Source organism: Rattus norvegicus, chromosome 2 (assembly GCF_036323735.1).
Source record: "Rattus norvegicus strain BN/NHsdMcwi chromosome 2, GRCr8, whole genome shotgun sequence".
Lineage (NCBI taxonomy): Eukaryota > Metazoa > Chordata > Mammalia > Rodentia > Muridae > Rattus > Rattus norvegicus.
The window spans coordinates 185,724,096-185,747,460 of record NC_086020.1 but is presented as its reverse complement, the minus strand read 5'-3'; the positions used below and the strand labels follow the sequence as shown (position 1 = coordinate 185,747,460).

The 23,365-nt window shown below is 41.8% G+C and overlaps 1 protein-coding gene across 3 annotated transcripts in view; it reads right to left on the bottom strand.

Moving 5' to 3' along the window:
* Positions 1–1,914: 1,914 nt before the first annotated feature.
* Arnt (aryl hydrocarbon receptor nuclear translocator) overlaps positions 1,915–23,365 on the bottom strand; it is a 58,844-nt gene continuing 37,393 nt past the window's right edge. For 2 of the 3 annotated variants that reach the window (NM_012780.3, NM_001389231.2), the window contains 14 exon segments: positions 1,915–3,860; positions 4,609–4,775; positions 5,313–5,472; positions 7,886–8,033; positions 8,419–8,521; positions 8,693–8,816; positions 9,111–9,243; positions 9,384–9,494; positions 12,217–12,368; positions 13,390–13,464; positions 16,504–16,638; positions 17,786–17,862; positions 20,508–20,593; positions 21,625–21,690. In NM_012780.3, coding sequence (NP_036912.3) covers positions 3,771–3,860; positions 4,609–4,775; positions 5,313–5,472; positions 7,886–8,033; positions 8,419–8,521; positions 8,693–8,816; positions 9,111–9,243; positions 9,384–9,494; positions 12,217–12,368; positions 13,390–13,464; positions 16,504–16,638; positions 17,786–17,862; positions 20,508–20,593; positions 21,625–21,690 — 1,627 coding nt within the window. In that variant the 3' untranslated portion in view covers positions 1,915–3,770. 3 annotated transcript variants of the gene reach the window in all.

Sequence of the window (23,365 nt, the reverse complement as noted above, 5' to 3'; positions counted from 1 at the left end):
AAAAGGGAGGTGGGAGTTAGGGAGGAAGGAACATGAGCACAGTGTGTGTGTACAGGATCATGTGCCAATGTGGACGCTGCTCAGTGTTCAGTTTCATCTGACTGTCCTTGGGGGCAACAGTAAGACAGCACATTATTCAGACTGAGACTTTGGGGGGGGGGCAGGAAAGAACACAGTCCCAGATGACTCTATTCTTCCTCAAAACGTCTTACTGACAGTTTCCATCTTTTCAACCCTTCTAGTCATGACCCACCTCCTTATCCTGAACCGTTTTCAACATTGCGTCAGATCCTCTTCTGAGATGATGGGGGGTGGGGAAGGGAGCACAAGGAGGGGGGAATCAAAGGCTAGAAACGTAAGGCTCTAATTTAAACATTTTAAAAGGTTTGTGACTGTTGGTTATTAACCGCTTCTAGGCAGGGAGTAGTTTTTCTAACCCATTATGGCTGCGGAGAGAGAGAAGCTGCCCACAAAGTCCAGGTGAAATGGCTCAAAAGTGGCCAGAAAGTTGAGTGTGTGCGATACTGTAGTAATGCCAGCTACTCAGGCAGCTAACCATAGCTGTGGGCACACCTCTATCCTCTCAACATACACACTGGGTGCCGGGATAGATGTTCCCTTGTGTGGTCAATGCCAGATCACTTTACAGAGTGAGTCTGAAGCCAGCCAGAGCCATACAGTGAGATGTCATCTCTAAACAAGAGCATACTAACAAGTTCAACCTAGCCTAGGCAATTTAGTGAGATCCTGTCTAAAATAAAAATGATGGACCATCAGCCCAGGAATGGCACCACCCACAATGAGCTGGGCTCTCTCTCTCCTCAACCATTAAGAAATGCCCTACAGGGCTGGAGAGATGGCTCAGTGGTTAAGAGCACTGACTGCTCTTCCAGAGGTCTTGAGTTCAATTCTTACCAACCACATGGTGGCTCACAACCATCTGTAATGACTCCAATGCCGTCTTGTGGTGTCTGAGGACAGTGATAGTGTACTCATATACATATAATAAATAAATTTTAAATAAGATTCTAGTTGCTTAAATGGAGGACAAAAGTAATTTACAGAAGGCTAAAAGAGGACTGAGGAACGTAACTCAGTGGTGGTCGGCTTTCCTAACATTCTGAGACTCAAGGATCCATGCCAACATAACAGTGAGGAAGACAACTGATCCAATGTAGCACTCGCTGTTTACAGCAGTAGATGGATCTACATTCCTGGATACACGTGTGACGCTACTGCTAAGCTCGCAGGTGGTGGAATGTCGGATGAGTACTGTATCGAGATCATTAAAATCCTGAACGAGGTCCAGTCACAAGAGTCTCCAAGTGCTTCCCCAAAACCCAGGCATGTGACAGGTCATCAGAGTCTGGCTTGGCCAACCACACCCACAACTCCATTTTCTTCCATACACCCTCGTGAGGGATTAGGAAATGAAGGACTTGGGGCACAGAGGATATCACCACAGATGTAGACACAGCTTCTAGGTGGACTCCTGGCACACCCCAGGAGCTCTAGAATTATCAGTGTCACACAGTGGAGAGCCCAGGTCCACGTCTGAACTATTTACCACTCCCTTCCTTTACCTGGGAGAACACCCTGAAGAAAGCCATTGGGATATCCCGCCCACAGTGGCTTCAAATCCAAGAACGCTCCCCAGCAACTTCTGCAAGATGAGACAACCCCCATTCCCAGACAGTGTGAGCAGCTGTCTACTGACTACTCACAATGTGTCAGGATCAGGTGGGTAAACGAGAACAGGAGGCTCAGTGGTCAGGGCCCTGTGAGCTCTGACTCCTGAAATGAAGACTCAACCGTGCTCTGTGCTTGTGTGTGGAGCTCATTTATGAATGTTTAGTTGTGCATGTCTGTAACAGGGTCAGGGAGCCGCAATCAACATCACACAACACAACACACTTTATAAAAGAAAAATACTTTGTTTTAAAATCTTTGCTACATGTCATTATTTTTGCCACTGTTAAGGCTTAGCACAGATGGCCAACAAGAAAAAACAATCAAAAATAAAACCCTGAAGGAAAAGCAGAACAAACCCCTCAGAGAAGCTTCTCCCTCCCCACCCTTCAAAAGCCCTGTAATAACTGTACATTATAATTCAGATCACATTTAAAAACAAGTTGATTATTAAAAAACAAGTATTTCATTGGAAACCCAACTTTTTGGTTCAGTAAAATGTGATATAAATATATATGTATACTGTATGTGTGCACATAGAATAAAAAAATAGCCTCCTTGTCCACTCTATTACCTGGCACCGGACTGGAGACAAATGGAGGGAAACAGTAACATTCCCTCAGCCTCTCCATGAGCCTCTCTACCTGGGCTTCTCATCCCCCATCAATACACAGAATAGATCTTTTCCACATTAATTTAATCTTTGACAGGAGCCAGTTTAACAGAAAAAAAAAAAAAGGCTGCTGATGTAGGAGGCTCACCTGAGGACGGACATGGGTGAAAGCAGTAACCTGCTTCTATGGCTGTAATTATCAAAGGACCCTGTTGGGATTGAGTCCACCTAACACAGACTTATGTTTGTGCTCTAAAGCAAAACCCAATTTCAAGATAAGAGAAGGATTAAAGAACTCTAGACTTCAGACGACCTAAAGCTGTTTTGGTGACAGAAAGGAGAGGCTACTGTGCAGGAGGGCTTCTATTTGGTTTACACACTCGTCGGTGAGGACGACTCGAGATAGCTAATCCAAGAAGTTGAGTTTCCATGCAGAAATAACCTCTCCAGAACACGTGTGACTCTGACAGAAAAATGCAGCATTATTCTTATGGGCAAGTCTGGGTTTTCTGACAGTGTTAATGTAGCCAGCCTATTTTGGTAATATCTGCAGATCTTCCCGATAAATTGAAAGCACCAAAGAGCAGGAGTAATCCAGCTTGACCACTGAATGTGTCTGTATTAGGCTAACCCTATCAACGGAAGGCTCGGAGTTGGCTTACAGTTCCATTTTGGCTGGGTATGGATTTAAGTGCAGCAAAGACTTAATTTAAATACTCTTTGGCTGCAACACTAAATAGAAAAATACCTGGAAAAATTATTTTTCACAGGACACTTTGAAGAGCAAACAAAGATAAAGAAAATCTGGGACAAATTTTGCATATACTCTCTAACAGGGAGAAAACAAAACAGGAACTCAAAAGCGCTCTCTCTCTCTCTCTCTCTCTCTCTCTCTCTCTCTCTCTCTCTCTCACACACACACACACACACACACACACAGACAGACAGACAGACAGACAGACACACACACACACACGCACACGCACATATGCACTCACACACAAACACAAGTGTTCATGCTCTTTCTGGTCTCTTTCTGGAGACTGCTCACTTCTAAGGCTCCAGCATATACCCTACCATATTTTCATGATCCTCAGTTATGAGGATATTTCTCCCTTCCTCCACTCTATTCAGAATTTCTATCCAAACAAGCCACAGTATCCAATTCATGGCTGCCGGATTCCTCTATTCTGCCCCTTGACTCCAGCACAAATCATTTCTGTGCAACTTCTGGTCAGAAGATATAAGGACAAGAATTCTAACCTCACCTATCCTCAAAATTTCAGAGGATCCTAAAAGCCTGTGAAATTCATTTAATTTCTTCTATAATGTTACTCAGAGAGTCAAGGGGTGAAAAGGGTACATGTCAGGGGTGAGGGAAGGGAAGGGAGAGGAACTTTTATTCTGTTTACAGAAGATTTGCTTTTAAAAACAGTGATTTCCCCACCCTATCCTCACCCCAATAGCTCTATTCAGAAAAAGGGGGAAACATAGTTAGATCAGGAAACTCTTCATTGTTGTAGGTGTTGCTCTGGTCTCCCAGCATGGACAGCATTTCCTAATGAGAAAAGGTTAGACTTGGATCACATACTCTTACTTAATGAATTCCCTCCCAGCACCCACACCACCACCCACACCACCACCCACACCACCACCCACACCACCACCCACACCACCACCCACACCACCACCCTTCCTGAGCTGCACAGGTCTGGATGCCGGGTTCTCAACCTTCCCCTTCTGAGAACTCACTCCTCACCTCAGCCTCATTCCTCCATTCCTTTCCTTCTTCCTCCTAAGTTTCTTTATTTTCCTCTTTTCTAGTCCTCAACAGTTTCAACAGAAGAAAAATGCATGCCAACCTACACTATGCATCTAACCCCCACAGACTGGAATCTATCTAATCGCACTTGTCATCAACCAAACCCTTCGTTGCCTGCTTTTGGTCTTTCTGACTAGCTTCTCTAAGATGACTGCATTCAATCTTGCGGTCCTTCAAAGGAAACAGATACTCAGAGCTATAATTAGTATGTTTTACTTCATATATTTTTGTATTCTCCTATTTAAATCCATAACTACTTTGAGATGTAAATCTCTGTATAAAAGTTAAAAACTTTTCAGCAATCTTTACATGTTGCTTTACATCGGTAACTTTACCTTGTCTGGCTAAAGGGTGTGTTTATAACTGCTTCAATTACTGATATGTATCCTGAGTGAATTCTGTCCTACATCCGTAACCAATACATACGCTTCTTTCTATCTCTCTTCCCTGCTTCTCTCTCTTTCTGAAGTCTTTATCCACTCACTTGAAAGACCTCAGGCTGGCTACTTGGTTGTGCTGATGTTGGCTGAACATGTTGCTCATTGGAACTAGACCGGTGATGGGGCTGCTGGCCTTGCCACTGTGGCCAGACACCCACACCCTCTGCTGTCCGGGTCTGGAACTGTCCTGTTGTCTGTCCAGTCTCAGGAGCTAGAAATAAAGATACACAGAGTCAATTTATAGTTTTACTGGAGAGGAGAACCCAGCACACAACTACCTGTAAGTCAGTAATTTCTATAAGCTACCTTCTGCTCTTCTCTCCGCTAGTCAATGCCACTACTATATCAAAACTCAGTCTTGCATTAAGTTTCATTCCCTAGATAGCATTTCTGAAGAATTCTTTGTTCATTTACATATGTGGTCTTTTATAACAATTTTTAAGATTCTTACTGTTTTATGAATGGGGGATGTGAGCACGTGTACTGTGGCTCATGGTGGAGTCAGCTCTCTCCTGTACACGGATTCTGGTGGCTAAACTCGGGTTATCAGGTTTGTATGTCAAGCACTTTGCCTAATGACTCATTTCAACAGGCCCTGTGAAAAATTTTTAATTTCAAACAGACCTGGACCATGCATTTCCTTATAATTCAGTCAGGACATAGAGTACTCAGGGGAAACAATCCTAACTACCAAGTCCTCCTTCTTTAGCAGTTTGATTTTCCTGTTAACTTCCTTGTCTGCACTTACGAAAGTTGGATCCACGGTTAGGAAGAGTAGGGTAGGCAGCAGTACTGGGTGAGGCAGTGGGAGCACCCGGAAGAGACATGGCACTGAAGGAGGACGAAGTCTGAAAGTTGTTCACACCAAATTGTGAAGAACGAGTCTTGGCTGTAGCCTGAGTAGGCAGCTGCTAAAGCACAGGGGGACACAGAGCAAGGGGATAGTAACTGTGTACTGCATTCCTGGGAGCCAGTACTCACCAGCCACTACACTGTTATTAAACACAACCCATTACCTGCCCCTATTGTATACTTCTGATTAACTCCTAGTTCTTCCAAAAACTAATTTTTTTAGGCAACTAAAATAAAAGTAAAAAAAAAAAAAGAAAAGAAAATTACAAACTGTGATGATTATTTAATTAAGTTAAGTGGATCATGAAACGGGAAAAAGGCACTGAAGTAGAAGAGGGACTGGTTGATAAGAAGTAGAGGCCTCTCTGGTCTAGAGGAGAACAGGAGATGATCAAAATAAATACACTACGCATGGGCCAGGTGTGCTGGCTCGCGCCTGTAATCCCAGCACTCGGGAGGCAGAGACAGAGGCACACAGCCCTCTTGTGAGTTTGAGGTCAGCCTGGATTACAAAGACAGGTTTAAGAAAACGAGAGTTCTGTTACACAGAGAAACTCTGTCTTAGAAACAAAAACAAAACAAAAACGAAAAACAAAAACCAAAACTACTATATCTATCTATATATATATATGAAAACATTATAAGAAATCCATTCCTATATAATCAGCTCATAAAATTATGGTAATACAAAGCATGTTATAAGTTTCATGTGTGTACATGTTCAACATACATGTATAGGCTAATGTGCATAAACATATGGGAGACAGAGATCAGCATGTCTTGACCTCATGTACGTGTGTTCATGTGCACAGTGGTGTATAATGGTTGCAGGTACACACAGATGTCAATAACACTGGGTGTCTTCCTTTATTACTTTCCACCTAACTTTTATCATCATCATCATCATCATCATCACCACCACAACTGCCACCACAATCATCACACTGACTTTGGAGACAGGATTTCTCTGTGTAGCACTGGTTGTCCTAGAACTCATTCTATAGACCAGACTGGCCTTGAACTCAGAGATCTGCCTGAGTCGGCCTCCCAAGTGGTGGGATTAAAGGTTTCTACCTTATTTTTAGTGTGCATGAGTATGTATGCACATGTGACCACATGCATGCAAGAGCATGCATATTAGAGGATGACATGGAGGGGTTGGTTCTCTCTTCCCCCTAAATGGATCTTGGGGATTAAAGTCAGATCATCAGGCTTGAGAGACAAGCACTTTACCAATGGAATCATCTCTCCGGTTCCAATAGTAGAGTGTTCTCAGTCTACTCCACCCGTTTCTAGAATCTGTTCCCAAGAGCATAACCATTTCTTTCTTTACTGTAGTATCTGTGTGTTACAGAGGCATTTGGTGACAATTTAGGAGTTCATATCCATGCTCAGCTCTGTCTTTCAGAGTGCTTCTCTTTTGCTTTTGACTTTAAGCTTAAATCTGTATTTAAAGGGTCTTTTAATATAAATTCTAAATCTGCCTCCAAAAGAATAGAAAAAAATTGGAAAAAATAAACTAGAAATGAAACCTTATTATTAACCTCACCAGAAGAGACTGCTGCTTGGCACAGTGGACAATGGCTTCTGCTATTTTCCATTATGTTTCTTTGGTGTTTTTCCATTCTTTCTTTCATCAGACAGTTTATCTCACTATGTTGCCCAGGTCCATGCTCCTACCTCAGCCTCTTCTGTGTTGAGATTAGGGCTATATACTTTGTCACACCCACTTGTACTGTTTATTGATTAAGAAATTAGTTATCGCCTCTAACATTTTTTGTGAAATAATTCCTAGAGACAGTTGTAAATACACGATTTTAAAAGTAACTTGTGGAAGACAATACATGCATGCTTGATTATGTCAGCAGCATGAAAACCACCGGTAGTAGCTGTCTTCAACCTCACTGTACATCTTGGCTAATAAAGTCATGGATGGCCTTCCTGTGCATTTTTACACACACACAAAAGCTATAAAGAGAACAATTCTGGAGCCAGGTTTACATCTTATTCTTTTTAAACTTTAATAAATTTTTATTTATACAAGAGAAATATGCAGTAATAAATAAGTCTAGCATATTTACTATGTATTATATAAATGGATACTAAATTTTCATAAATAAATGAATATAATTGCTAATTTCCTACTTTAGGACTGAATTACATAGTCCTAAACAGAGACAAAGTGTTTGAATTGACTCCAGACACTCCTGGATCAAAGCTGTTCACACTGCTGTGAGTGGGCAGCTCTGACTTAGGTGAGTCATGAAAACCACAGGCTCAGAGATTCCTCAAAGTTATCTCTGGCATTTTAATTATCTGGCTGCTCTCAAAAATGATGAAAATTAAAAGATGAAGAACAGGAATTGAAAAGGAAGGATCTGACAATGATAAATTTACTTGTAGGGAAAAAAAAAAAAGACCCCAACAAACAAATAACAACATACAGGGTCAGACAGATGAGAGGGCTACCTGGGCAGAGAAACCTGGGCGAGTGCTAGAGGTCCAAGTTGGTGCTGATCCCTGGGTAAGGTTGGAGTGACGAGAAATCTGGGCCAATATCTGCCCTGCAGAAGATGACGGCTGGACAATGGTTACGGGAGGGGTAAGACCACTATTCCTAGGAGGGAACAAATAGAAAAGTGAAGAGTTAAAAGGGGACTCGGCCTCAGAAATTACAATTCAAAAGACAAATTCTATCCCTAGATTCCTGATTTCTTGGAGTGAAGGAAAACCTAATAAATTTAAAAACACAAGGAAGACTGACAGTCACACACTGACCACACAGAGAGATGGAACCTAGAGCAAGGCAATAGAATAGGTGCAAAAAAAAAAAAAAAAAAAAAAAAAAAAACAGGAGGAAAAAGCAGCTTCTTTGTCTCACCCAGGTCCAGTAAGTTCTACTGCTTTGAAGTGACCAGAAAAAGCAAGGGAAGAGTGACACGTGGATTCAGCAGCTGAGTCCCGCAGAGCCCTGTCAAGCAGCACACACACATGGGGCTCACCTGAAATTTTCTGCCGGCCGGGGGTTAGGAGGGAATGAGCTGCCCTGGGAGAACAGCTGTTGGGTGGCAGGGACAGTGCTGGAGGAGAGGCCTTTACTCTGATCTGTAGACCAAAAGGAGTGGGGGGAGGGCCATCAAGGGGCTGTTGCATAGCGTTAATACATTCCTATTTACTCATGAAGTACTGTAATTTAAGTGGAACTATGTTGGCTGGGCAATCCCATCAGTAATAATCAAACTCAGCCTAAAAGGGGTCTGCAGAAGAAACCCGCACCTGCACTGATGTTGGGATAGATTTCTGAAAACCTCGGATCTCTGTCCTGCACAAAGAGACCTTCTGACTTCTCAAGGGGCTTGCTGTGTTCTGATCCTGCAGTTGCCACGGGCTGGACAGAAACCTATAGAATAAAATCATAAAAACAATCAATAATGTTCAATTATATATAGAACAAACATTCTCATTGGCATTGATACAGTTTTTAAGACTTACTTTTGTGTTTTTAATTATGTGTATGTGTCTATGTACATGAACATAGTGTCTACAAAGGAGATAATGGTACGGGGGGCTGTGAGCCACCCACTGTGGTTACGAGGAATTGAACTTGGGCCTTCTCCAAGAGCGGCACTCTCCTAACCAATAGACCATTCTGGCAGCTTCGAGATACATTTATAGGAGAAAGGTACATCCTCACCTGGGAATGACTATAGCTGGCCAGCCCATCTCTTCCTGGTACCATATCCAATTCTGTCTGCTGCTGCTGCTGCTGCTGCTGCTGCTGCTGCTGCTGCTGCTGCTGCTGCTGCTGCTGCTGCTGCTGCTGCTGCCTATATGTCAAACATCCAAAGAAATTGGAGAAAAGAACTTTAAAAAATAAAACATATGCAGCAACAACAAAATTGTGACTGCACATCATCACACCCAGCTAGTGATTGCTAGAAAGGTTAATTATTTCACCATTTCTTACCTGGATGCCAGCTGCCCTGTACCCATCTCTAGGGATAAATTAGTTGTCGGACCTAGCTGTGACCTCTGGATTGTGTTAGACAATGTAGGCCGTGGTTCCTGGCTAGAGTTCCTAGGAAATAAAGTAGACAAGAACACAAAAGGGGAAACAAGGCATGACTCAATACAATAAACTCCATATATTGATCTAAAGGTGAGCAATTACTAACAGAGCTTAGTCAGTCCCATAGGTAACCTTGTAAATATTCAGTGATATATTTTTTAAAGATTTATTATATATAAGTACACTGTAGCTGTCTTCAGACACACCAGAAGAGGGCATTGGATCCCATTACAGATGGTTGTGAGCCACCATGTGGTTGCTGGGATTTGAACTCAGGACCTCTGGAAGAGCAGTCAGTGCTCTTAACCGCTGAGCCATCTCTCCAGCCCTCAGTGATATTTTTATAGAGTTTTTGAGTTTTTGTCTCATATTGCTCTGTTTGGTCTTATTGGGTCTTTCGTTTATATATTTTGGTTTCTCTCTCTAACTCTCTCTCTGGGGTGTGTGTGTGTGTGTGTGTGTGTGTGTGTGTGTGTAAGAGAGAGGAAGAAAGACAGATCATGGAGTTGAGTAGGTGGGAGGATCTACCTAGAAAGCTAGAAGAAGGGGAAAGTGTGATCAGAATATATTATACAAAAATTTACAAAGAAGGCAGTGCTGGTGCATGCCTTTATCCCAGCACTCAGGAGGCAGAGGTGGGGGGAATTTCTGAGTTTGAGGCTAGCCTCATCTATAGAGTGAGTTCCAGGACTGCCAGGGATATATAGAGAAAGCCTGTCTCAAAGGGGAAAAAAAAAAAGAAAAGAAAGCTTAAAATAACTTTAAAAAAGAACTATATTCACACAATGGAATATTAACTCACAGCACCAGCAATGAATGAACTAGGAAACTAGACATATGAAGGAACCACTTTCTGTGATTTACATGGGATCTTTAAAAGAGGCCATCTTTAAAGGGATAGTAAATTGGACATTTAAGACTTCAGAGGGTGGTTGGGGATTTAGCTCAGTGGTAGAGCGCTTGCCTAGGAAGCGCAAGGCCCTGGGATCGGTCCCCAGCTCCGAAAAAAAGGACCAAAAAAAAAAAAAAAAAAAAAAAGACTTCAGAGGAAAGGGGAGAATAGCCAATTTTAGTGAGCTCAGGGATGCCAATGCTCTGAAAATAGATGGCTCTAACAGTTGCACAACTATGTGGTGAACTAAAAACTGTCTGTATAATGGGTGAGATACACGGCCTGTGCAGTATTCCTCAAGAAACCGTTTCAAAAGTTTAGAGCCAGCGGCTAGAGAGATGGCTCAGTGGTTAAAAGCACTTCCTGCTCTTGCGAAGGGCCCAGGTTTAGTTTCTATCACTAGCATGGCTTCTCATAAATGTCACCATCTCTAGTTCAGACAAGTAGGTAGTGCACAGTCATACATGTAGGCAAAACATCCACCGATACAAAGAAAACAATCTGTAAAAAATCTAAAGAGAAAACCAAGCTGAAAGCTTGGCACTGGTGGTGCACACCTGAAATCCTAAGGCATAAGTGAAGGCAGAAGAAAAACGGGTGCTGTGCATTCAAATGCATAGAAAGGAACAGAAATTAATAAAGGAGTGAGAGGAGACTATGCTCTGCAGGAAGCTTTGATCCACAGACCAACTCTAATCCATTGCCTGTTTTATATATAAAGATTGTAAGAGCACGGCCATGTTCTTCCTGTGCCTGTTTTCATACTACAACAGCAGAGTTGAGAGTTGCAGTAAAGATCATACGGTCCGCACAAGGCTGAAATCTTCACTATCCTGTCCTTCATAGAAAAGTTTGCCCAACTTTGTTTCAGATGAAAATCCTCCTAGACTAGAGCAAAGTATTGGTAGATAAAACAAAATCCTGGAGCCAAGTGGCAGAACCCCAGCACTCAGGGAGGTAGGTAGGTATCTGTGAGTTCAAGGCCAGCCTGGACTACAAAGTGAGTCCCTGCCTCAAAAACAAACACAAAGCCCTCCTCAAACTCCTGAAGTCGGGAAACAGCTCAGTCGTACAGCACTTTGCCTACTCTCTGTACAAACCCGAGTTTGACCGTCAGCAGTACAATAAGTAAATTAACTAAGAAAAAGTAAAATTATAACTAAATAAATAAAACTTAGAAAGCTGAAATGAGAATCTATCTTAAGAATTAATCTTTGAGGGGTTGGGGATTTAGCTCAGTGGTAGAGCGCTTGCCTAGGAAGCACAAGGCCCTGGGTTCGGTCCCCAGCTCCGAAAAAAAGAACCAAAAAAAAAAAAAAGAAGAATTAATCTTTGAATTTTACTTGCAATCTTTTAGAAAAAAGATCGCATCAAGCATACTGCAGCGGGCAGCAGGCTGAGCAGCTCGGAAAGCACTGCCCACTGCTGCCCATTCACACTGACTCTACCCTGAGCCAGTGAGATCGCCTGGTGGGAAAGTGTCAGGCAATAGCTGACAACAATTCCCTGCCTGAGAACTACTTGGTAAAAGCAGAGAACCACCCCACCCCCCCCCGCAAGCCGTGCTCGACGTTCATACACGCTGTTCATGCCGTGCAGCTTACACATGGCCATCAGTAAATAGATATCAAAAGCAACTAACACCTCATTCTCCACCCCAACCACATCAACTGCGGTAGAAAGGGAGTCTCAGACTGATGTCATTTAGTAAGTCCAAGCTGCAGAGAAGACAGTGATAAAACTAAGATTTGCCCCGCTACACCCCACACCCCTCACCCCACCTAGGGGTGGCTACAGGATGAAGAACCCAACCCAGGGAAAAGACTGCAGGGCACATACTTCACGTTGGTGTTGGTGCAGATAATATACTCAATTTCATCTGAATACGGGTTTTGGAAAGTAAAGGAGCTTGTTCTCATCCACAGCCATTCTCGGTTCTTAGCTCGGAATCGGAACATGACAGACAGCACTTGGCCTTTTAATTTCACCACCTGAAAGGGTTTTCATCCATCAGTGGACTTAAAAACAAAGAGAATTAAGTAATCATCTTGCCATTTCTACAACCTTAGGACGCGTGTCATTGTCTTGAAGCACCCGTCTTTTCCAATGTTCAGACGAGGAAGAGGAAATTAAGGGGGACGTATATCTACCAGGTCTCTTCCCGGAACTGCAGTCTGTAGGACTGTACAGTTGAGAGGGAGCACAGAAGCGACTGTTTCCATGTTCCCCGTATTTCCCTTGAAGTCTGCTGCAGACATAATCAATAAACTGGCTTTGTAAGTTAGTACCAGGAATTCCAGGTGGGTGACACTAAATACACTTGACACTTATCAATCCCAGATCTTCAACTTAAAACAGTAATTTTGGTTTCTACAAAGGCCCTGTGAGAAGTTTTGTGTTAATGCTTTAGTTCCTGTTCTTATGGAACGAAGATAATCTTTTAGTTCTCCATCTCTAACAATAAAGAGCATTAGCAATTAACAACTGTTTAACTATAATTATGTGTCAAATGCTGGCCTGTATGTATATGTGCCTTATATCTTTACAAACGACTTCCACAAGCTTCTACCTTAGTATTACTATACCCATTATATCAGTAAGGACAGTATCAAGACTTAGTTAACTTATAAAATGTAACTGTTAGCTAAAGCCAAGTCCATTTATATTCTCTAAGTATTTTTGAGAGCTCGTGCCTGAAAATTACTAGTTACATCTGAGTTGACTTTCAATTATATACAAAAGAATTCTGAGACAATTTTTCTGCTATACTCTAAAATAAGGTAGTGAAGCAGATATCTTAAATACTTTGAAGAGAATTTCTTGGATAAAGCCAAAGCAGAAATACCTTGGACTTTGTCTAGTTTCAGAGTTTTATATTTCTTAGAAATTAAGGTAAGTATAAAGAAAAGTATAGGATCCACAGTGCTCAGCTGAACAATGATCAGTAAGGATCTAGAATAAACTTGAATTGATCAAAATATGTACTCAGACCCAAATCAGGAAAAATGTTACCTGCTGAAAGCTGTCTCTTAGAAGTTGTTGGTCTTCAGGATGACAAAATTCTACAATATTCTTTCCTAAGAGCTCCTAGAAGGGAGAGATAAAGGTAAAATATATACTTCTCATGGTTACCCCACCTTCCCATCTGCTAGAAGATATTTCTTGGAGAAAAAGGTAGACAGAAAGAAGAGAGAACCAGGGCTGGTAGATGGTTCAGTGAGTCCTGCCACAAGCCCTATGGCTGAGTCCATCTCTGGAACCCACACTGGGGGAACCAACTCTTGCAAGTTGTCCTCTCGACTACACTTGCACTCTATGGGTCATGTGTGTGCTTGTAGAATGTAATAGAACAATAGAAACAAAGAGACTTTTCTCACAAAATCATTTTATCAGCTCTCTGAATGATATCATTTAAGAGAAAATTTTTGCCAGGCACGGTGCCGTACTCTAATCTTAGCATCACAGGTTAGGACAGAAAGGTTTCCAATTTGAGGGTAGTCTAGGAAAAGATGGGGGTTAGGAGGGAGAGAGATGGAAAGAGCTAAACCTGTAGATAACATTAGAGGACCTGAGTCTGGTCCCTAGAATATACATTTTCAAAAAAGGTAGAAAAAAGGTAGGGGGTGGGACAGGGCAGGAGAGACGGCTCATCCTTAAAAGCCCTTCCTGCATTTGCAAAGATCCCATGCCAGACAGTTAAAAGTGAAGAACTAAACTGGAGATTAACAATCCCTAATCCCACACTTCCTGTAAAGTAGATGTTATCAAGACTGTCGTAACCACCTAGAATCCAGTTCCCAGGGAGATCCAATGCATTCTTCTGGTCTCTGTGGTACCAGGTAAACCACGTGGTGCACATTCATACACTCTGGTACTCACATATATACATAAAATAAAAAACAGCCGGCCTCGTGGTGCACACTTCTTTTTTTTTGGTTCTTTTTTTTTGGAGCTGAGGACCGAACCCAGGGCCTTGCGCTTCCTAGGCAAGCGCTCTACCACTGAGCTAAATCCCCAACCCGGGTGGTGCACACTTTTAATCTCAGCACTTGGGAGGCAGAGGCAGCCTGGTCAACAGAGTGCTCCAGTACACCCAAAGCAACATAGTGAGACACTGTTTCAAAAGTGAAAATAAGAAAATAAAGTCAGGTGTAGAATATTCTCATAATCTTAGGGTAACCAGACAAGTGGATAGTGAGAGCTCAGTGGCCAGCAAGCCTATACTATTTGGCAAGTTCCAGGCCAATGGGAGATCTTGCCTCAAAACAAAAAGATGAACAGCAACTGATGAACCCACCCTCCCGTGGTGTGCCAAGGACTTCTCATCTAAAAGGTGTTTCCAACTTTAGTACTTAGACATTAGGGCTTTGAGTTGATTTTTGTCTATGTATGATGATATTGTGGGGGTGTATATAGAATCTGGTATCTACATTACCATTTGTTAGATCTTTTCCCATTGAAATGTCTAAGCACTTTTGCTGAAAATCCAATTACCAATGTAAAGAAAAAAAGATTCTTTACCTACTCATCAGAACAGATCATCAGTACATTAATAGCACACTGTCTTGACAGCAACAGCTTTACAGGAAGTGTGGAATCTGGGTTTAAGCAAATGCTCCAGCTTAGTTCTTCATTTTTTCTTTTTTTTTCCGGAGCTGGGGACTGAACCCAGGGCCTTGCACTTGCTAGGCAAGCGCTCTACCACTGAGCTAAATCCCCAACCCTAAACAAGACAGTCCCCCCCCCCCCGGAGTTGGGGACCGAACCCAGAGCTAAATCCCCAACCCCTCAAGACAACTTCTTGACTACCATTTCACATACCCATAGTCAGCTCATGTAAATAACAGACCATGTAAGTCAGGGGTAGTTAACTGATATACTACTGTATGAGAATTTTAATAACCAATGCTACACTTACATTTTTTTTCGTTCTGCCACTGACGTTTATTCTAAGAAACGTTCATGTTGTATTCTTTTTTTTTATGTCCTTTCTTTTATTATTGTATTTTTTTTATTTACATTTTCCCTTTCCCAGTTTCCAAGAGATAAGGCCCCTATATCATCCCCCCTCCCCTTCTTCTATAAGGGTATTCCCTTCCCCAACCAATCCCCCTTTCTATCCCCCCAACCCAACATTCCCCTAAACTGGGGGCTGGGGGGAAATCCAACCTTGGCAGGACCAAGGGCTTCTCCTTCCATTAGTGCCCAACAAGACCATCCTCGGCTACATATGCAGCTGGAGCCATGAGTCTGTCCATGTACACAGTCTTTGGGTAGTGGTTTAGTCCCTGGGAACTCTGGTTGGTTGACATTATTGTTCTTATGAGGTTGCAAGCCCCTTGGGCTCTTTCAATCCTTTCTCTAATTCCTCCAATTCTCTAATTGGATCCCGTTCTCAGTTCAATGGTTTGCTGCTACCATTTGCCTCTGTAATTGACATGCTCTGGCTGAGCCTCTCAGGAGACATCTATATCCGGGCTCTTGTCAGCATGCACTTCCTAGCTTCATCAATTTTATCTAGTTTTGATGGCTGTATATATATGGGCTGTGTACCCAAGTGGGGGCAGGCTCTGAATGGCCACGTTCCTTCAGTCTCTGCTCTAAACTTTGCCTCTATATCCTTTCCTATGAATATTTTTGTTCCCCATTTTAAGAAGGACTGAAACTCCCACTTTGGTCATCCTTCTTCTTGAGCTTTATGTGGTCTGTGGATGGTATCTTCAGTAAATTGAGCTTTTGAACTAATATCCACTTATCAGTGAGTGCATACCATGTGTGTTTTTCTGTGATATTATTCCATTAGTAACTATATAAATTACCAAAATATAGTAATTATATAAATTCTAGTTATACTAGAAAAATTAAAATAAGTTTTTAATTATCTGTATTGATATTAGTAATAGAAACTATATATTTATACCTACTATTTCCATATGGTTTTACAAACTATATTTCTCTATATAGAGTGATAGTCTTGGTAGGAAGTTCAGACTAGATTTTGCTAGCAAAATAGGAGCATTGCTTTTTCTGAACTGGTCATCTCTGGAATTAGATGGATGTAACCTCAACATTGGTAACAGAAAACAGAGGCCTAGGTAATAATAATGTGGATGCTATATTCCTCACCTGTGGCTGGTAGCCAACAGTAGCCACACAACGATGATCTACAAAAGTGAATATCCCTTCAATGTTATGTCTGGAGATGAACTCTGTTGGCTGACAGATGTTACTCATATCTGTACAGTTAGGAGAACTGGTTACCTAAGAGAGGAGAGATAAAAATGAACCAAAATAATACCTTTACCTACAGAAATACTTTTAATATCTTCATGACTTCTTAAGAAATTTCACCCAGAAACGCAAATATGTCAACCCCAATGACAGGCATAAACTCTAACTCTACTCCTACACAAGTTCTCTTACCTTGTTGGTAAAGTAAGAAATGTAACCTTGAACCACCTACTTTCTATGTGGGTAGCCTGTGGTCATTATTCAGAGTGGTTCAAGTTTTTGAGAAACTTAACTGTGTTCATGAAAATAATCAAAATCAAGGGCTGGAGAGATGGCTCAGTGTTAGGAGCACTGACTGCTTTCCAGAGAACCTGAGTTCCATTCCCAGAACCCACATGGCCAGTCACAACTTTCTGTAACTCCAGTTCCAGGGGATTCAGTAATTTCCTCTAGCCTCCTCAGGCACCAGGCATGCAAGTGGTGCACAGACAAGCATGAAAACAAAACACCATAAATGTAAAATAAAAACTTCAAGATCGGGCTGGAGAGATGGCTCAGTGGTTAAGAGCACTGACTGCTCTTCCAGAGGTCCTGAGTTCAATTCCCAGCAACCACATGGTGGCTCACAGCCATCTGTAATGGGATCTGATGCCCTCTTCTGCTGTGTCTGAAGACAGCTACAGTGTACTTACATACATACAATAAATAAATTAAAACTTCAAGATCTTTTAAAATCTATTATAAAGCATGTAATGACATAATAAAAACCATTGTTCTTATACTGCAGAGGGACAAGAGAGGTTAACTGGGAATAGAAAAGTTAAGTACTGTAAAGCTAACAGTAACAATGTCAAAGGCATGGTGACTGATGCCTGCCTCTACCCCCAGCACCCAGGAGGCTTTAGTCCAAGGATCCCTTCAACCAAGAAGCTAAAGGCCTAGGCACTACAGGGAAGAGTCATTAGCAGTATCAATAATAAAAAGATTACCACCTTCTCTCATGCTCTTGATTTTAGCTAAATCTAAGAGTGGCAATGTTTATTATAAATGCCATATTATTTTAGATCTTGAGTTTTATGCAATGTTCCTAGGTATTCACAGAGCAAAATATTACAAATATTGAAAAACATTTTTTTCCTAAACCACAAGGGACATAGATGTGAAGACTCATACTTGCCTGCAGCCTGCCAATGGCCACTAGGCAGAATTTGCTCCCCTGGCCAGCCTCTGGATCATCATCTGGGAGGGAGACACCTTCATGAAGAAAAAGGAACATGACTTGGAGAGATCACAAATTCAAATCCTTTTAAAGACAAGTCGCTGAAGACTCACTAACACATTTCCCTGTAGAGATGCTAAGTATAAAACAATCCATTTAAAAAGGTAATCAGTAATACAGACGGCATCATAGACACTGCCTCATGTGTGTGCACATGTGCAATGCTGGATTACAGGCGCACACAAGCATACCTGGCTTTAACCATTTTATTTTTAACAAATTTGAAAAATCCAAGTCCCAACCAAATGTTGAAAACCACAAACTTCACTTACGCTATGTGACTATGTCAGACATAGAGAAGTAAACACTCCTGCCTACCCAGTGACTTTTAAAATAAACAAAAATTAAATTGTTCCCAACACCAAAAGGTATCCATTTCCACAGAAAAAGGGGAAAAGAATTTGTCCCTCATGGCATCTTTATCTCTCATTTTTATCTAGGACAACTATACAGAAGAATCAAAGATCATACTACAGCAAATGTATGACTTATATAGGAAGTTAACAGTTCATGTGCTATTATTCATAATATTTCAATTAACTTTTCTCAATTATTGGCTGTGTGCATGTGTCGAGCACTGGGGTGTGTGCTTTCCTTACACTAAATCTAACTCCCGATAATGATATACGGGATGTATTATCTCAAATTGTAGATGAGAAACCCACGTAAAGGTCAAGAAACTTACCCTAGGTTAAACTACTAACAATGCCAGAAAGCAAATGTTAAGGTTTTTCCAAATCAATGTTAATTTCTTCTTAAACTCTATCAACAGGGGCTGAGAGAAGGCTTAGTGGTTAGGAGCAGTGGCTATTCTTCCAGACCAGGCTCAGGTTCCAGCACACACATGGCAGTCACAAGGGTCTGTAACTCCAGTCCCAGGGGATCCAGCACCCTCTTCTGGCTTATGTGTGCACCAGGCAAACAAGTGGTGCACAAACATACATACATACATGCAGACAAAACACTACCACACATAAAATAAATAATTAGTAAAACTTGTCTCTCCTTTCTCTGCATTTTTGTCTTCTGTAAATCTCCATTTCTTAAGCACATTTCATAATGGGCTACATAGCATTGTTAACTGTTAATACTTTTCTGGTAGGGAAGTAATGAAGAGGGTGAGATCTGGAAAGTTGACAGTCAGTTTAAAAAGCTGGTCTTGTTAGGCATGGAGACCTAGCCTGTCATCCAGCACTTTTGAAATTGAGGTAGGAGACTGCCTTGCATGGTCATAAATCATAAACTAAACAGAAAATCTGATCCCCACACCCTACCACTTTTGCTACATCCCTTATTTGACCTCAAACTAAAATAAAGCTACTCCAGAGAAAACCTCCCTTTTAAAGTTAATGCAATCAAGCCATTCATTGCTCAAAGTTTCTCTTCCACTTCAGTTTGCCCAAATTAACTGCACTAAATACCAATGTTTCAAGTTGGGCACAGCAGCACACACCCTTGCACTTAGCACACAAAGGCAGGTGGGTCTCTGTGAGTCTGAGGCCAGCCTGGTCTACATAAAGAGCTCCCGGGCACCCAGGAATACACAAGACCCTGTTTCAAATACAATAAAATAAAATTCCAGTGGGTTTAATTTTTTAGTTTTTGGGTTTCTTGCCACAGCTGCTTAAAGATGCAGTATTCAGTGTATACTATCATATATTTGAATGTTTTAAACCACATACAGTGACTGTCTTGTCTTGTTGTTTTTTCATCCTGACATAAACCAAGTACTCTATTACTGAGCTATATTCTTAGCACTAGCAACTGAATTCTACACCATCTGCATCAGCTCAGGCCTGGCAATTCCAGGAGGAGGTTGAGGTGAAAAAACTGCAGAAAATCAGGAGTTCCAGCCCAGAAGTGAATAAGTATCTACTTTATATATGATATACTCTATAAATATAGGAATAAGCATCAGTAAAACATTTGTTTTTGTGTGTACATTTGCCTGTGTGAATTTATGGACACCATATGAGCACAGGAACCTGCAGAGGCCAGAAGAAGGTAACAGATCCCAAGAAACGATAGGCAGTTTTAAGCCAACATGTGGGTTCTGAGAACTGAGCCCAGGTTTTCTGCAAGAGCAGAAAGTGTTCTTAACTGCTGAGCCCACTTTCCAGCCCCCAGTAAAACATTAAGAAAAAAAAAGGTTGGGGGTGGGGGTGGTGGTGGTGGTAGTGGTAGTGGTGGTGGTGATGGTGGTGGTGGTGGTGGTGGTAGTGGTGGTGGTGGTGGTGGTGGTGGTGGTAGTGGTGGTGCAGGCTTTACTCCCAGCACTGGGGAGGCAGAGGCAGGTGGAAATGAGGCTAGCTTAGTCTACAAAGCCAGTTTCAAAGCAGCCAGGGCTACAGAGAAACCCTGTTTTGAAAACAGACAAACCTATAAACCTATTGCTATTCTGAGATAAAGCTAATGCTGAGCCGTTTTCAACCCACATGCTCACACGGACTATGAGATTAGTAACAGAGGAGAGGGCGTCTGTTTCCTGTCTACCTCTCTCTTAAGTTATTCTTAAGCACATTTCATAACAGGCTACATCGCATTGTTAACTGTTAATGAACGACTGCCAACTTACATAACCAAGTATACCAGGAGAGAAATCACCGCACACTTTCCCTACCTGCTGGTGGCCAGGCCTTGATGTAACCTGTGCAGTGGACTACCACAAAGTGAGGCTCTCCTTCCTTCACAGAGCCAAGTCCATTCCTAGAAGAGGTACAGAAATCAGGGGTGAAATTCTACAGAGGAAACCTATGTTTTAAAAGCATTCATTTGTGTATTTATCCATTTATTACTGGTATGTATGTGGGTGCATGTACTACCTCAAATCTGTGAAGGCCAGAGGGGAGAACAACTCTGTAGGATCCGTTCTCTTCTTCCACCCTTTTGTAGGTTGCTTCACAGCACTTTGCTGGCCCCAAAATACTTTGTTCTATTTTTCATTTAAATTTTTTTATATTTGCTTGTTTGTTGATGCGTGTCTGTATATGTCTGGGTGTGCAGAGGTCGGAGGACAACCTGTGGTAATCAGTTCTTCTTCTAATGTGTGAGCTTCAGGGATTAAACCCAGGTGTCAGGCCTAGGAGCAATCCCCTTTATCAGGTAAGCCACTCCAGAAGCCCCACAACACCAATGTGAAAAGGAAACAAAGCCTAAGTACCTTTAACATTAGTTTCTTGGATACTCAGAAAACTATCAGTCCCTGTTCTTTCCCACCAAACTGAACCAAAACACACCACACCAAACTACCAAGTTTTAGCCCCTGTTGGAGTAAAACACACAAGAAAAATAGGTAACATACTAAGCAAGGTTCTTAAGCAAGAGAAGCTTTTAAAGCTCAGAAACAATACAGGCAGAGTGGCGCATGCCTTTGACCCCAGCGCTCGGGATCTCTGAGTTCAAGGCCAGCCTGATCTACAGACCAAGTTTCAGGACAGTCAGGCCCACACAGAGAAACCCTGTCACAGAAAAACCAGTCAACCAATTGATGGATGGATCAATCAATTAAATAAGTTCAGAAATATATTGTGAGACCATAAGTGACCATGAGGTAAAAGAAAAGGGTGAGAGCTGGTAAAGAAAATAAAAAACTCGGAGTTGGGGATTTAGCTCAGTGGTAGAGCTCTTGCCTAGCAAGCGCATGGCCCTGAGTTTGGTCCTCAGCTCCAAAACAAAAAGCAAACAAACAAACAAACAAACAAACTCCATCTCTTGATCTTCAATGCTTAAGATTTTACCTGCATCTGTTCCTCAAAAAGCTCAGTCTATTCATGGAAACAGGGTCCACAGAGCTGGTGCCACACCTGTCCAACAAACAGAAGATACAAGTTGCTGGCTATGAAAACCGTAACAGCAGGGTAAGAAGATCAAACTACACACTGAAAACTAGTAACAAGAAAAGTCAGGCTGAGATTGAGAAACTGTCTACTATTTTGTTTGTTTGTTGTTTTGTTTTGTTTAATTGGAGGCAGCACCTTCAAGACTAGGCTGGTCTGGAACTATCTATGTAGCCAGGAAGGACCTTGAACTTCTGACCCTTTGATCATTAGCACCTGAATGATGGCCCTACAGGCAGGTACCAACTTATCAGTCTTATATGGTGTTGGGTATGGAACCATGTTCCTAGACGGACTGACCACGTGTGTGCGTGCATGCATGCACGGACATAAGACAACTTAGAGGAGTAAGTTCTCTCCCCTATGTGGCTTCCAGTAATCAAATGTCTATCATCAGGCTTTCTGACACGTTTCCTTCCACTAAACTATCTATCTGTGGTTTCCAACTCAGACCACTTTTTGAAACAGGATCTTACATAGCACAGATTGAACTCAAACTCATTATCTGCTTGCCTTTAAGTCCCAAGTAATGAGATTATCGAAAAGCACCATGCCAACAGATTCCGTAAATGACTTCAAAACTGAGTATTAAAATACTTCTGTGCTTGCCAGATAAGCATCTGGTCAATGGGCACAGTACGTCCTCTTTTATTTTTTATTTTTCCTAATTTTGAACTAGAGCTCACTAAGTTACCCATGCCAGCCCTGAACTTGAGATTCTCTTTCTTTAGCCTCAAAAGGAGCTAAGATTAAAGATTGGGACCACCAGTTTGAACTCCTTTAAAATTTTTAATTGACCTAAAATCTCAACTAAAACAATTCCACACACTCTTGAAATGCAGTCTCTTTACATCAGAAGTTGGTGACTGTTTTCTGTGAAGGACTAGATAGTATTTTTAGTCTGATGGCCACACAGTCTTTTAAGTAGACAATTCTGAGCAATCAAACATAAAAACAGCCAAAGTAATCAAACTGGCAGAGCTATGGACCTACGGAACTTTAATCACAGATGAAGAGCTGGCTTTTGCTCTACGTATATCCACCTCCATTTGCTACATTTCATTATTATTGACCTTATTCCAGTCTTACCATGTCCACAGGACACTCTCTCCAAACCTACTTTTCTTCTTTCTCTAGTTTACTTTTTTAGAGATAAGGTCTCACTGTGTAGTTTATACTCGCCTGGGATTCATAAGCTTCCTACCTTGGCCTCCAAGGTTCTGGGATTATAGGCACGTACCACCAAATCTAGATTGATTGATTGATTGAGGCAAGGTCTCTCTATATAGCCCTAGCAGGCCTGGAACTTCCTATATAGGCCATGGTGGCCTTGTAGCAATCCTCCTGCCTCAACTTTCCAAGTGTTAGTATCAAAGGCTTACACCACCATGCCCAGTATTTTACTTGTAAGTCAAGCATGGTGGCACATACCTGTGATCCCAGCACTAGACATGTGTAAGTGGGAAGATCAGGAGTCTAAAGCCACCTTCAAGTACATAGTAAGTTTGAGGCCAGCTTTGGGTACATGAGATTCTAACAAACAAATAAAAAACAAAGGATAAAGAAATAAATGGGTATATGTTAGACAGAGTTATGTATGGATCATGTCTTTTTCAAAGTATTTTCATACTATCAATCAAGC